The 13,934-nt window shown below is 41.6% G+C and overlaps 1 protein-coding gene across 2 annotated transcripts; it reads right to left on the bottom strand.

The window, feature by feature from the left end:
- Positions 1–1,622: 1,622 nt before the first annotated feature.
- On the bottom strand, positions 1,623–13,373 carry CDCA7 (cell division cycle associated 7). 2 transcript variants are annotated; one of them, XM_045559073.1, is made up of 10 exons: positions 13,229–13,371; positions 10,383–10,508; positions 9,729–9,965; positions 6,993–7,229; positions 6,577–6,654; positions 5,234–5,434; positions 4,712–4,849; positions 3,812–3,961; positions 3,269–3,405; positions 1,623–2,934 (listed from the first exon to the last, which is right to left on the bottom strand). In XM_045559073.1, the coding sequence occupies exons 1-10, from the start codon at positions 13,247–13,249 to the stop codon at positions 2,904–2,906; spliced, it is 1,356 nt and encodes a 451-aa protein (XP_045415029.1). In that variant the 5' UTR covers positions 13,250–13,371; the 3' UTR covers positions 1,623–2,903. The 2 variants fall into 2 exon arrangements, with proteins under 2 accessions (XP_045415029.1, XP_045415030.1); XM_045559074.1 differs by lacking the exon at positions 9,729–9,965 and having other exon boundaries at positions 13,229–13,373.
- Positions 13,374–13,934: the final 561 nt, after the last annotated feature.

A 13,934-nucleotide genomic window follows, 5' to 3' on the forward strand; every position in this document is an offset into this window, starting at 1 on the left:
TCCTTGAGATACCTGCTAAACGTGTGGTTAGCATTAACACTAAATACCAGGTGCTCACCTTTATTCCCCGCAGGACTCTCAGTACCTAATGCTCTCCCCACCCCCACCTTCCCCCAAAGTACTGAACTTGAATTCTATTTTCCCTGGTGACCCCACTTCCTAACTTACCTAGGAGCCATCAGGAGGTTCTTCTCGCTTCTTTGAAGCAAAGTAAAACAAAAACAAACCCCTCCTGTAATACCCTCTAACTACTGCCTTTGTCCCTCATCATTATCAGTTTATATTTCATTTCTTAACCCCTTAATAAGTGGAGATTAAAAGGTGGATACCATCTCTACTTCAGGGAACTCGGTTGAAGAGACAAATATAACAGCAGCCCCTGGAGCACAGCAACCCTAATGCTACTTTTCACATCTAACTGTCAAAACTCAAGTTCCTTCCACTCTAAGGTAGGCTGTGGGGTTTGGCTGTGGGGTGTGTGGGCTCCCACACAGTCAAGGCTGAGACTGAGCAACTGATCTAAGGTTCCTTATAGTAAAATGGGGGTTAATCATCACAAAACCCATGTCACCCATGATTTAAAATGCCTGGTAATGAGCAAATGCCAGTTCACTTTCCTCCCTTCATGCCTACTGAGAATATTATTTTTAGGTTTTTATCTTAGCTCCTCTATTAGACAGTCAATCCTTTAGGGATAGGGCATCAGAATCAACTGTTAGTATTTCTAATGAAAACCACATTAGCTCTACACGGTAACACCAAAAATTTTCCAAATTAAGCTTCAATTTATATGAACTCTAAACATTTAAGCTTCCTAGTTACATATATACCTCATAGGGTTGGATTAAAATTTGGGTTAGGATTCTAAGAGTTTATGAAAAGAAAGTTACTGATGTCTTTTGGATCTCTATAGAATACCAGTTATACCATTTCATTTAGCTTGGTCTTTTCCACGAATATGTGTAAAGTAAACACAGCTTCTCTGATAAATTTAGAGCTGGATAGAGCAAACTCTTTTCTGTGAAGCGCCAGGTTGTAAATATTTTAGGTTTTATGGGCCATATACTGTCTCCGCTAAAACAACCCTTTACAAATGCAAAAAAAAAGCATACTTAGCTCATACACCGGATGAATACAGGCTGCATAGGCTCTGGCCCACAGACTGCTGTTTGCCAAGCCCCGGTCTAAAGAATTGGGTTATGAGAGCCTTTAAAACCATTCCTTCTGTGTCTTCTTATTCTTGCAGTCCTAGAACAGGCCTCAAAGCACAGCATACATTTAATAAATATTTGAATGGTTGATAAAAGCAAACCAGGTATTATAAAATTGCTGTTAATTCTTAGGTTAGCAAGCAAAACAAAACAACAATATTGTAAAATGTCCCAGTTACGTGTTGTTTTCTATCAGGCATCATTGTGGCTGTCTTAGCCCATTTTCTGATCACAGCTATTAGTCATGTCTCCAAGCGAGGTCCTATTCAAACCAGATGGCTTTGGCCCCTAGACCTTCAGAAACTTAAGTCAAAAGGAAGACTTCTAGAAACTGTGGAAATGGCCTTTTATTTAAATATAAAAAATTAGAATTAAGTGTAGTAAGACTGAGTATTAAAAAAAGCAGACAAGTTAGAACAAAAAGTTTTATTATTAAAATAAAAACCTTTGTATAAAAGCATTACAAACCAAAAGCTGTATTTACATTCGATGATTCAAGGTCCAATTATGCATCAAACACTGAACAGGCATAGCAACAAGCTACACATGCAAGTAAGTTGGACACACAAACACTTAGATTCCATCTCTACCAAACAATCTGATTAATGCAGAAGACAAGGGAGTACCTACAGATGAAATCTGCCCAGGAGCTAAATTGGCACAGATGTCGAGTTAACAAATCGTTCAAAGTCACCCATCTCCAAAAGGCACTTCTCATTGTCATAAAAGTGCTTACAACCTAAACATGAACCCTATGCCTAGCTTATAATTTCTTCAAGAACTGCAAAGAACCACAGACTAGTTATTAATATCGTTTCCATGCAAAATGGTCCAAGAATTTATTTGAAATACCTGACATATGAACTGAAAGAAACTTGGCCAAACTACAATTACACTAAAATTTTAAACCAAGAATTCAAATTAGCCTGCTCCTGAAGCTTCACCATCCTAATTTCTCAGAATGTCTTTTCTATAATAATTTTAAGCGTAACGTTGCCCACAAACCTTTGGATCATGGTTGCAGAAGCCAGACACACCACTTAACCTTGCGGTGGAAGAAACTAGCAGCGACTAAGTCTCAGTTGTATAATAAGCACCATGTAAGCACTATTCATTGAATACTCCCATGAGAGGCAACTGAGGTGATATACTCCCCACTTTGCAACATGATTTTAAGACTTTTGTGCCTTGATGTTAAAAATGTCAGCTAGTACGAAGACTAAATCATACCCATTGCTTTTGTGTAAACAAGTTAGAGGGCTGTCCTCTGAAATTCATTAGATCTAGTTAGTTAACATGATTACTGTGTTTCTAAGTGCTTAGGTTTGATGGGTTGATTCCAGAGCTATTTCAACGCCAACTAAATCAAATGCACTTTCATAAAATTGTCATTTAAAAAGAATTCAGAAACTAAGCAGTAGAAGAGGACCATTAGAAATAGAGGGGAATGCTATGAGGTGGGGCCCGGTGGAGGCAGAGGAGAAACTGCAGAAGGGCAAAGTATAACTAGCAATATACCTTCCATGATGCTCCAGAAATATGGGTCTAGTGGGATTAACTTGAGTTTCCTAAAAAACAGATTGATCATCAAGATTCTTGATTCAGGTTTCAATCAATGACAAAATTGAAAACTTGAAAACTTTAATAAGAGAGATTTGAGAAGTGGAAGGCAGGCAGCAAATCTCTCAGATATTATCCTTGCATTTCAAATTCCTGTTTCAGACTGTGAAAGAGAAAAGGGAACATGTCAGGATATAGTTTTTCAACCTAAGTATTCTCTTTTGAAAGCCTAATTCATTTAAAAAATGTTTTTATTGAGTTGTAACATACAATGATCAAGTGTACACACCTTAAGTGTACAACTTGAATTTTACATACACATCCACCTGGGTTACCAACACCCAGATATAAAACGTTCCCAACACTCCCCATGTGCCCCTTTCCAGTCAATACCCATCCCGCCAGAGATAACCACTATTCTATCACCTTTTTATTAAGACACATAAATTAATGTAAAATTCAGGTATGGAAGAGAGGAAAAAAAACCCAGCCATTACCTTTTCAAGTAAGCATGTACATTCCCAAAGCCATGGTATTTGGCTAAATACACAAGCACCCCAGTCGCACACCGTCCATCTCGCTGCCGACAGAAACTGCAGTTGCAGATTCCTCGACAAGGTGGGCAATGCCAGTTCTGAAGGAGAATTGTGAAAAGGCGCAATTAAATCAAACCTTACCTTTCCCCCCTACTTATCTGCTCCTTTTCAACCCTTGAAGGTGGGTATTGTCTATTACAGTTAAACCTTTTCTTGAATAAAAAGCTATATGATTGTTAGTTATGCCTAATGTTTCCTTAGGAAACCAGGAAAGAAAGTTACACAGCAGCTACCAAGGATACATGGAGAATCATTTATCTGGGTAGTTCAGACCTGAGCCCCGTGGAAGCAGCTCATGCCTATGCAGTACTAACATGTGGATTAAACCGCCTCCCCTAAAAGAACAGCACATCACAGTAAGGGCTCAATCCTTTCACCTGTGCCCTTTTTCTGGCCTTATCAGCTTGTGCCTGACCTTCAAGCCTACCTCTTCAAGGCACCTACCGCATCCAGCAGAGCATCCCTGACCTCTTCACCGTATCGGTTTCGAAGGCAGGGACCACAGAACTGCCCTCGGACACCCCAGCAGTCTGGGTTTCTGCAGTTTGTTTTGGTGTCAATAGTTTTCTGGCGGCACTGATGACAAGTAGAGCCCTACAAATAATAAGCAAATTAAAAAAAAAACCACACTGCTTTTTAGAGAAAAATGGCATATTTAAAGAATGTTCTTCTTTGTGGTACAGTCTGACATTTTGGCTTGGAATCTTATTTCATAGCTGCATAAACATATATGTGCTACAGCGTGAAAAATATATTAAGCACAGTGATCACTTCAATTGGCAGATACAATAGTTAATATTATCAAAACTACTTTAAGAAATGATCTTATCAGCTGGATGTCGGTAGCTCAGACCTGTAATCTCAGCTACTTGGGAGGCTGAGGTGGGAGGATTACTTGAGGCCAGGAGTTTGAAACCAGCCTGGGCAACGTAGTGAGACCCTGAGACCCATCTCTTGAAAAAAAAAAAAAAAAAAGAAAGAAAGAAAAAGAAATAATCTTATCAATGCAAAAAAATACCTGCCAAAATCCATTTTTGTCTTTCGCACACCACTCAGCACTTATCTACGTATATACATATAATAGACACAAAATAAATATATGTTGAATGAATCAATTTCCAAATCAGGGGGAAAGATCTAACACCACTGCACTTACAAAACAGATAATTCACGTGAAAGAGGGCTAAATACTAGGGATACCATAAAAAATCTTTCCTTATATGGAAAAACACATAGGCACATAACCCATATGCCAAGCCCTTTAGAACAGAGTAACACTCTAGGACAGAAGCTCTCCTTCTTGTCACAGATTTACATTCTCAGATGTAACACAGAGGCTCTTACCAGTGAACGGCTATATATTTTCTCTCGAGTGTTGTTGCAGATGTTCTCCAACTCTTCCTCTGTAATTTCTTCCACCGGGCGAATTATATGTGGAAGGGTCATGGGTCTAGAGCGACGAATTCTCGGCGTGTCACCTTCCTGTGAAACAAGGAACATGAAACAGAGTGTCCTTACGGCGCTCCCAACGTTGTATCTCGGATACTTTATTTGTAATTACTTCACAGAAAATTCAACCTGGAAATCTTTCTTAGAGCTTATGGAGAGAGGGGAAGTCATAAGCCTACTACTACTACTATAAGGGTAACTGGACAACATTATGGAAATGATTCCTGCAACTGAGAAGAGCCAAAGAAAACCTGACTCTCACTCACTAATAAAATCACCAAATATGTTTAGGGACATTACATTTAACATGGATCATTTTGTGTTGAGGCTGTGTGTGTACCTGAGCCATGTATGTGACAGTGGGCCTACAGTCGATGAAAAACAGAAGAGGGGCAAGTACAAATGCAGAGAACTCACATTTGTGTAGCCATCCATGGTCTTTCTCTTTCTCACCAACATGTACTTATCCTCCTCCTCTTCTTCCTCTTCCTCCATAGGTAAATCGCTAAGGGATCCGAGGACCCGGGACCTTGACCTGGTAAGAGGACGAGCTCTCCGTTCAGGGTTTCTCCTGGAAGCAGCACCTGGGAATGTCCGCCTTCGGGGTCTCTTTGATGGCTAAACAAAACACATATGATGGAACCCATTTATTCCATAATCTAAAGAAGTAGCACTTTGGAAAACCCACACCTCCTCCTTACCTATTTTAAGTAAAAAGAGAGCTCCATCTTCTCATTTTCTTTGTTCTGTCTATAATGCATGGAAAATGAGCCCAAAACCCATATAGCCACTGTAAGTTTGCTTTTGTAACACCAAACCCAGTTTCTTTCAAATTGAGAGGTGATCTATTTATTCTTCCACTTAAGAAAGATGTAAGAACTGATCTCGCGTTCTAACTTTTCTCTGGTGTCTCTCGAGCCTTGGAACACGCTCGTGGTTTCTATATTACACAACAGAGGAGTGTATGTACCTATGGTTTCCCTTCCTCCCTTCCTGTGTGCGTGCTGCCTTTCTCCTGGGGGGAGGCAGGGAAAAGAAGTCTTGTCTTTTGTACCACAGTGAACACATGAAATTCCCGAGTTGCACCCGCTTAATTCCTCAGAATATAATCATATATGATTATTAGGCCATAACTCAGTTAAAAATTTTTATTTTCCTCCTTTTTCTTCATTGTCAGATTTTAAAAACATGTATTCTGTGTGGGAGGAATGTGCTAAATCTGGGGATACAGAAAAAAGTTCTCAGTCTTCATTCCCTGTCCTTGAGGGGCTTAGTCTAGCTGGGAAAGAGAGAAATAACCAATCAAAAAGAATTTGAGGCTGGGCGTGGTACTGGTAGCTCAAGTCTGTAATCTCAATGCTTTGGGAGGCAGAGGCAGGAGGATAGCTCGAGGCCAGGATTTTGAGACCAGCCTGAGCAACATAGCGAGTGAGATCCCCATCTCTACAAAAAATTTAAAAACTAACCAGGTGTGGCAGTGTGCACCTGTAGTCCCAGCTCCTTGGGAGGCTGAGGCCATGGGGGAAGGACTGCAGAGCAAGCCTCTGCCTCAAAAAAGGGAGGATTTGAATGCCATAGGAGCCCAGCAGGAGAAGGCCAAACCACCCAGGATGCAAAGATCATCCAGAGATCTGTCAGGGGGCTTCCACTAGTTCCCCTTCATCTGTCTACAAAATAAGGAAACTGCATTTTAAGATATAACAGAAAATTACCTTAGGCCTGCCCAAAACACTACTATACAAACAAGGACTTCTACTTACTGAGCTGGGGCCTGGGAGGGAACGTCTTCCAGGGAATGAGCCAGGGAAGCTTTCTAATTCTGACATGAGTTTTGCAAGCTAAAAAGGGAGGAAATTAAACAGAAAGCATTGGCTTAGAGTAACTGCTGCAAATAAGCAACTAACTTGTAGAAAATACACTAGCACATCTCACAGTATTATATTTAATAATAAGTTGACATATTCAAAGGGTTTCTGATTTCCCCTATACATTTAACCCAGCGTTAATCTATTTATAATAGACTAAGAAGATAAATTAGTTCAGGGAAAGAAACACAGTTTAAAATACATATTATTAAGACTTTACAACTATACAGAAAATAATTCTTAGGACACAGGCATAGAAACAAGTCACTTAGAGGGGAAGAATTCTAACACATTCAAATTCAGATACCTACCATTGCTTTGTTTTGCTTTATGTTTAAAGCCCTTTTCTCCAAAAAGTTCATGCCACTTTCATCTTCTGAATCGGAACTGGAGTCAGTCACAGAATTAGCTGAGGGTTGAGGGGGCTCTGCTTTTTTGCTGGCTGCTCTCCTGGTGTTTCGTGCTGGAAACTTCATTGCCACCCTGAGAGGTCCAGAGAGTCTGCACTGGCTGCGAGTCCTACAGCCTTCTGGGACTGACTGCAGCCGCTAGTTAATCAGAACAATTGAGTCATTAACGACTTGATGACCGGGTGGACAAGCTATACCAGTCTGACTACAAAATCCCTTTTGAACAAAAGACACTTACACCAAATGACTTTTAACTGAACACTGACAGCTCTGGGTAACAAAATCAAGAAGTACAATAATTTGAGTGTAGTTTAACGCCATGCCAGCCTATCTGGGCCACATTGTTACAAGGTGTCTTTACAGCCGCTAGGTTCTGAGACATTTCTTTAAGTGTGAGAATCGTGCTTTGCTGCCAGGATTTCACAATAATATGAAAATGCCTGCCCCTGTTGCCATTTCTTTAAAAATAGATCATGTATTTTAAAAGAATTCCTATAGGAATAAATGTGTTCTCCTATAAACATGGTTTTAATGCTTACAGCAGTACCAAACTGAATTAAAATGTCTTCTCTAATCTACTTTTTAAAATGTAATAAAATATACATAAAATTTACCATTTTAACCACTTTTATGCATAAAGCTCAATGCCATTAAATAAATTCATGTTGTTGTGCAGCCATTACCATCATCCATCTGCAGAATGTTTTCATCTTCTCCAGCTGAAACTCCACACCCAATAAACGATAACTTCCCATTCCCTCTTTCCCCCAGCCCTGGCAACCATCATTCTACTGTCTCTTATGAATCTGACTACTCTAGCGGCTCTCTGATCCACTTTTTGTAAGCTTGAAATATAAAATTTTCCAGATTCCAAAAGTAATATATGTTTTCATCATTAAAAATACAATTAGTCACTGAGAAACTATAAATCAAAATCATGAGATACCACTTCATACCCACTAATAGAGCTAAATGAAAAAGAAAACAAGTGTTGGCAAGAATGTAGAGAATCTGTAACCTTCATACACTGCTGGTAAGAATGTAAAATGGTGTGGCCACTTTGGAAAACAGCCTGTCAGTTTGTCAAAAGGTTAAACACGTTACCGTATGACCCAACTATTCCACTCCTGGGGATATGTCCACACAAAAGCTGGTACCAGAATGTTCATAGCACCATTATTCATAATAGCCAAAAGTACAAACCCAAATATCCACCAACTGATGGATAAATAAAACGTGGTTTATTCACATAATGGAATATTCTGCAATAAAGAACTGACACATGGCACAACATAAATGAACCTTGAAATCGTTGTGCTAAGTGAAAGAAGTCAGTTACAGAAGACCACATGTTGTATGATTCCATTATATTTATGTCCAGAATAGGTGACAGAATGGTGGTTGCCATGGGCTGGGGCTGTTGGGAAAGAATAGGGAGTAACTGTTTATGAGTATGGGTTCCTTTCTGGGGTGACAAAAATATTCCAAAATTGACTGTGGTGATGATTGAGGAAGAAAACAAACAAAAAATGAGAGAAGAAGAAAATACCACCCATAAACTCCAAGAAATGAAAGATCCATTTTAACACTGAAAAATTTCTCAAATCCCCCACAAACAGACTTAGGTAATTTTAGTGTTCACAGACTGAGAGAATACAAAACAACAAAAACTTTCGTGAGTTCTTAATACTTTTAATCAATTGGCATTTTATTAATCACAGCAAATAATATTTACAACTGAAACACTGTCCAGCAATTATTCAGGTTATTAATGCTTGGGTCACATCCAGATCTGCAGACTGCTCACAGCAATAAACTCCAGTAAGTGTTGATTTGGAACAGTATCACTTATTAGAGGAAACATTACATTACCACTAACAGAGAGTGATAAAACACTCCTTGGCCAGGCACTGTCACTTATCATTGTTACTCAAGTCATGATCCACAGGCAGTCAATCCATGTCAGACCACAGTGAGTCAAGGAGCATACCCCTGACTATAAATCAGCACACTGCTTCCTTTGTCGAGAAAGTCTTTGGAACAAGAAAATGACTGCAAACGTAAACAGTATGCTCAGGGAGAGTGGGACTGAGGTGCAGCAGCAGTGGTGGCGGAGAATAAAGGTAAGGCAGCGTGCACAGGAAAAGCCAACCAAGGAACAAAAGTAGAAGCAGGAAGGAACCAAATTATCATCTGTATGCAAGCTCCTACGTATGCGTTATCACAAGTTTTCAAGATGCCAGCACAGGTCTACTATGGGAACCAACATTTATTAAAGGCCTGCTCTATGCCAGGCACTGGGCTGGGCACTTCAACTTAAATGCAAATATAGCTAATTTTGGGGACTCGTGTCCTTCCTGGATTTTTGTGGTAATAGAAATCTGGAGATTAGCCAATTTTATCTCACCAATTTCCAAGATTTTCAGAGCCTACAAAATATTCGTGATTTACAAGCAGGGCTATATTAGTAAAAACTACTTTAAGACATTAAGAAAATACTCAAAATTTTAAAAAAGTCAACAAAATCTTCTGGCATGACTAAAATGAAAATCATAAGAAATTTTTTTTAAAAAAACAAGTATGTCATGCCTCTAAATGCATCTTACTTCTTGATACTGGTGAAATTCTCAAACTCACCATTCCATCTTGTATCTCACTCTCTGAGAAACCGCAAAATGATTCATCGTCAGAGTCGGCATGAAAAATACTGGCCAGTTCGTTAGTGACATCTGGCCTTGGTTTCTGTAAAAATCCACAATGGTCTAACACATCTTGCACCTCACTTTCTGAAAAGCCGCAGAAAGATTCATTATCAGAGTCCTCATAAAAAACATTTGCCAGTTCTTCACTGATATCTGACCTGAATTTAGGTTTCTGTAAAATAAATAAATAAATGTGGTTGTGCATTTTTTTTCTTTTTCAAGAACCAATTTTCCATAAACCGTGCAGAGAGCAAATCACATTTACAAGTGCACTACAAGAGAATAGCTTTTGTTACAAAGAAAAATGGTTCAGAGGTTTACAAATGATTTCTGAGTTGTTATGGCAAATCATCATGCATGTTAGGTTAGGCGACATTTCAAAAGGATAGAATAAGTAGCTAATCTACCTCCAACAATTACTACCTAGAACCACAGCAAAAAGTGAAATGAAATTACAGTGCATACTGTATTTTCATAAGGGCTGTATAGAAATGTAGGCAAAAAGCAAGCAGTTTTAATCATGCACAAAGCATTTGGGGCATTTTGAGCACTGCAGACTCAATTCTGTTTATTCTCAGGCAGCACTTACCGTGTTTGCAAAATTATCAGAAGCAAAGCTGTCACAACTGTCATCAGAGGATGACGAGGTTTCCATGGAAATCAACTTCACATATCTGAATTTCTTCAAGTTCTTCTTTCCTCTAGGATCCTTTTGCTACAAATGGAAATGGCAATACTATTAAGTGGGATGCTTACTTTATTTAACTAAAGACATCATTTTTGAGTTGAGTAGTTTCAAACAGCACAGAATAGATATGTCCATTTCTTATACCCTATATAGAAAAAGGATTTGCAATTGTTACAAGAAATTTTCAAAACCAAGCCAAATCCTAAGAGATCTCTTTGGAAGAAAATTCTACTGACATTTATCAATTTACTCAAACATATGTAGAGCTACCTCTCTACCCACCTTAAGAGCTTCTAAGCTCTTAGAATTATACTGAGCTCCATAGGAGTTTATAATGCTAAACTCCTAAAATCCAACTTCTTTTTTAAAAATTAAACCATACTTCTAAAAGGAAATTTCAAAAGTACAAAATGGCAGAGCAATTTTTCTCCCACAGCCAAAATCAAGCTAATGAGGTATTTTTATGTAAGCTTTAGGCAATGTACTGTGATGTTAATTTCCCAAACTATAAAAACTGGGCAGAACCTCTACTTCAAGATGGCAGGCTTCCAAACAGGCTCTCTTCCAATCAGGAAGGGTACAGTTATTTCCATACAAGTCCTTACAAATCAAATATATCAACCAGCCAAGGTCAAACAACACTCTAAGCCCAGGTGGGATATCTGATTCCATTTTAGCACTTTATTACCGTAGGCTGACATTCAGCTCTGCCATCCCTTTGCTATACAAGACTGAAGTTTTTAAAAGTCCTTTCATAAGGTGCAAATTACTTGTAGATATAGAAATGCTTCACTCATTCATAAACACTGAACAGCCCTACACTGCTAATCAGCACCTATCTTGTGTAAAAAGGGCAGCAGTTTCTGCCATTGCTTAACATTTAATGAGATTTCTTAAGTGTTGCATTAGTTCCTATATTTTTATTTTCTTAAATAGGGCCATGGAATACAGAAATGATTCATTACACTGAAAACTAAAAGGGCAAGCTCTGCTACAGATTCCACAAAATAATGCTACCAGGTCAAGTAGCATTCTGGCCTTCCTTCTTTGCCTAACATTCTGCATTCCAGTGTCTTGCAAATAAAACTATTTTCATGATGATGGCAACCCAACCTCCCTATGCCTCTAAGTAGACTCCACTCAATCATCTTAGCAAGTTTTTCCTTTTAGGAAGGCAGGAAGACATGATAATAGGTAGAGCTACTAAACATAAAAGCAATATGTGAATAGGACACAATGAATGTTAGGAGCTGAAAGGGATCTCAGAAGCCTCCCACAAGAAAATTCAAGGCCCCTGGGAGGTGTAATAGACTGTGCAAGATCACAGGGCTGGAAGAAGAATCCAAGTCTGCAATCTTCTAAAACAGCAGTGCTCCTTGCATTATTGCAGGAATTATCACCATTCACTCATCAATCTACATGCAAGCACTCAGAGGCCCAAGATAGCCTCAAGGGAGCCATTCTATTGGAAGATGTCAGGGAATATTTACTGAGCTTTAACAAGTCAGCACCTGCCAAGAAGTTATTTACCACACAAATATCTTGGGAGGAAAAGACATAGAAAGAAGCAAAGCAAATGGTCATGAATGAGATAACTTTTATGGCAGGCAAGTCATAACTAATACCATTTACATTAGGTGTTTGTCGTGCCAGATACTATGTTAAGAATGCTTTTACATCATGCTTAATTCTTTGTAGCAAAGGTGCTATCATCATTCCCACTTAACAAATGAGGAAACTGAGGCTCACAGAGGTAAAATGGATTACTCAGTTTCCACGGTGGCCCAAATTTGAACCCAGGCATGTCAGATTCCAAGACCAGCAACACGTGGCTTTCTTCATCCTAATAACTGAAGCCCAGTTCCACCCAGGCGGTGACTGGACTGATGCCACGCCCCCTTCCAGCCACCCCAAGTGAGCCCCAGCCTACTCCTAGTATTTATTTTTAGCTTGTCGTGCTCTTCCTTTCGACCCAACCCCCACGCCTCTACCCTCTCCAGGAGCAGACCCCACTTTCCGGCTTCCTTTACAGCAAAAAGTAACGTTCCATTCAGGGTAACATCCTGCAGCTGAGAGTAAGGCTGGAGGGTGAGGGTGGAGGAAGTAGTGAAGGAACAAATGGTAGACGAATGATTTGGCTCTCCAGACCCCTTAACTGCACTTAATCAGTGCCTGAGACTAAAGATGTCTCCTTCCACGTGCGCAACCCAAGTTCTAGGAGACCGGCTTGCAAAACCTTAAAACTTCGAACCCTCTGGCCCTCAGCAGTGAGAAGCGGCCGCAGGTCTTGCCAGGGCTAGAGGCGGCGGGGAGCGCGCCCGAAAGCCACCCGCGGCGAGCCACGCACCCGCCCCGAGTCGCGTGCGGGAAAGGGCTGGGCAGCTGCGGGCAAACTCCCAGGGGACGGGGAGACTGGCTCTGACCCGCGGACACAAGCGGGGACCTGCCAGCCCCTAGCCGCTGTCCGGCCTCCGGCGGGCGCACGTGCCGCGGGCTCCCCAGCGCTGCCAACCATCCTGCAAACGGCTCAAATCTCCATACCGCCCGCGCAACGGGTGCGCACGCCCGGCGGGGACGTCCCCCTGGCCGTGAGTTACCCCAGGTGCACAAAATCTGGGGCTCGCCCAAGCTGGCGACGCCCAGGCCGGCCACCAGTTGATAAGCAGCACCTAGCTGCGGAGTTGGAGAGTCGGCCCGCGTTCAGCCCCACCGCTCCCGCCCCTCGGCTTCGCCCGCCCAGCCCTCACCGGCACGCGGCGAGCATCCATGCTGGCGGCGGGCGCCCAGGCCGGCGCTCGGAGCGGAGACAGCGAAGCAGCCGCGTGCGCAGCGGTCCCACCAAGCAGGCGTAGCGGGAGCCCCGCGGCCGGCTGGCAGGGCGGGCCGACCCGGGCCCGGGAAGGCGGGGCTCGAGCCGTCTTTCCCGCGTTGGGATGCAGGTCCTGCAAGCTGCGGTAACTACCAGACGGGGCGCTCGACCCTCTCGAATCCCAGAAAAAAACTCTACCCCCTCAAATATTCTCATCTCCAAGGATAGCCTTGGAGAGTCCTAAAATCCACTTTGAAAATGTCGCTCTTTGGGGGCTGCTAGGACCTCTCTTTATGCAGCTGCGCGGTCCTGGGCGAGTGGCGCGAAAGTGGTTCGTATTGCCCCGGAGTTAGCAGGCTGCTTTGCATGAATTCCCCGCTGGCAGAGGGAAAGGAGCCCCGGGCAACGAAGAGCAGCTCGGGTGTGGCGACCGTCACGCGCCCTGGCTCTTAGCACTGTTACTGCTGCCTGCGGTTTAACTTACTAAAAAAAAAAATAATAGCATCCGTCAGTAACTCCACTCTTCATTATCCTATTCCCCGTCCCTCGGTGTAGCACCTCTTATCTGTAACCACACGATTATCTGAAGCAACAAAATGAGGCAAATCCCGACCTTTCTTTCCAGAAAGCACGGGAAGACAACT

Source organism: Lemur catta, chromosome 8 (assembly GCF_020740605.2).
Source record: "Lemur catta isolate mLemCat1 chromosome 8, mLemCat1.pri, whole genome shotgun sequence".
Lineage (NCBI taxonomy): Eukaryota > Metazoa > Chordata > Mammalia > Primates > Lemuridae > Lemur > Lemur catta.

Coding starts and splice junctions, on each gene's coding strand:
- CDCA7 (XM_045559073.1), bottom strand. CDS start 13,249: ATGGATGCTCGCCGCGTGCCG. Junction 6,655..6,992: donor TAAAGCAAAACAAAGCAATG/GTAGGTATCTGA, acceptor CTCCCTTTTTAG/CTTGCAAAACTCATGTCAGA. Junction 3,962..4,711: donor AAATATATAGCCGTTCACTG/GTAAGAGCCTCT, acceptor TATTATTTGTAG/GGCTCTACTTGTCATCAGTG.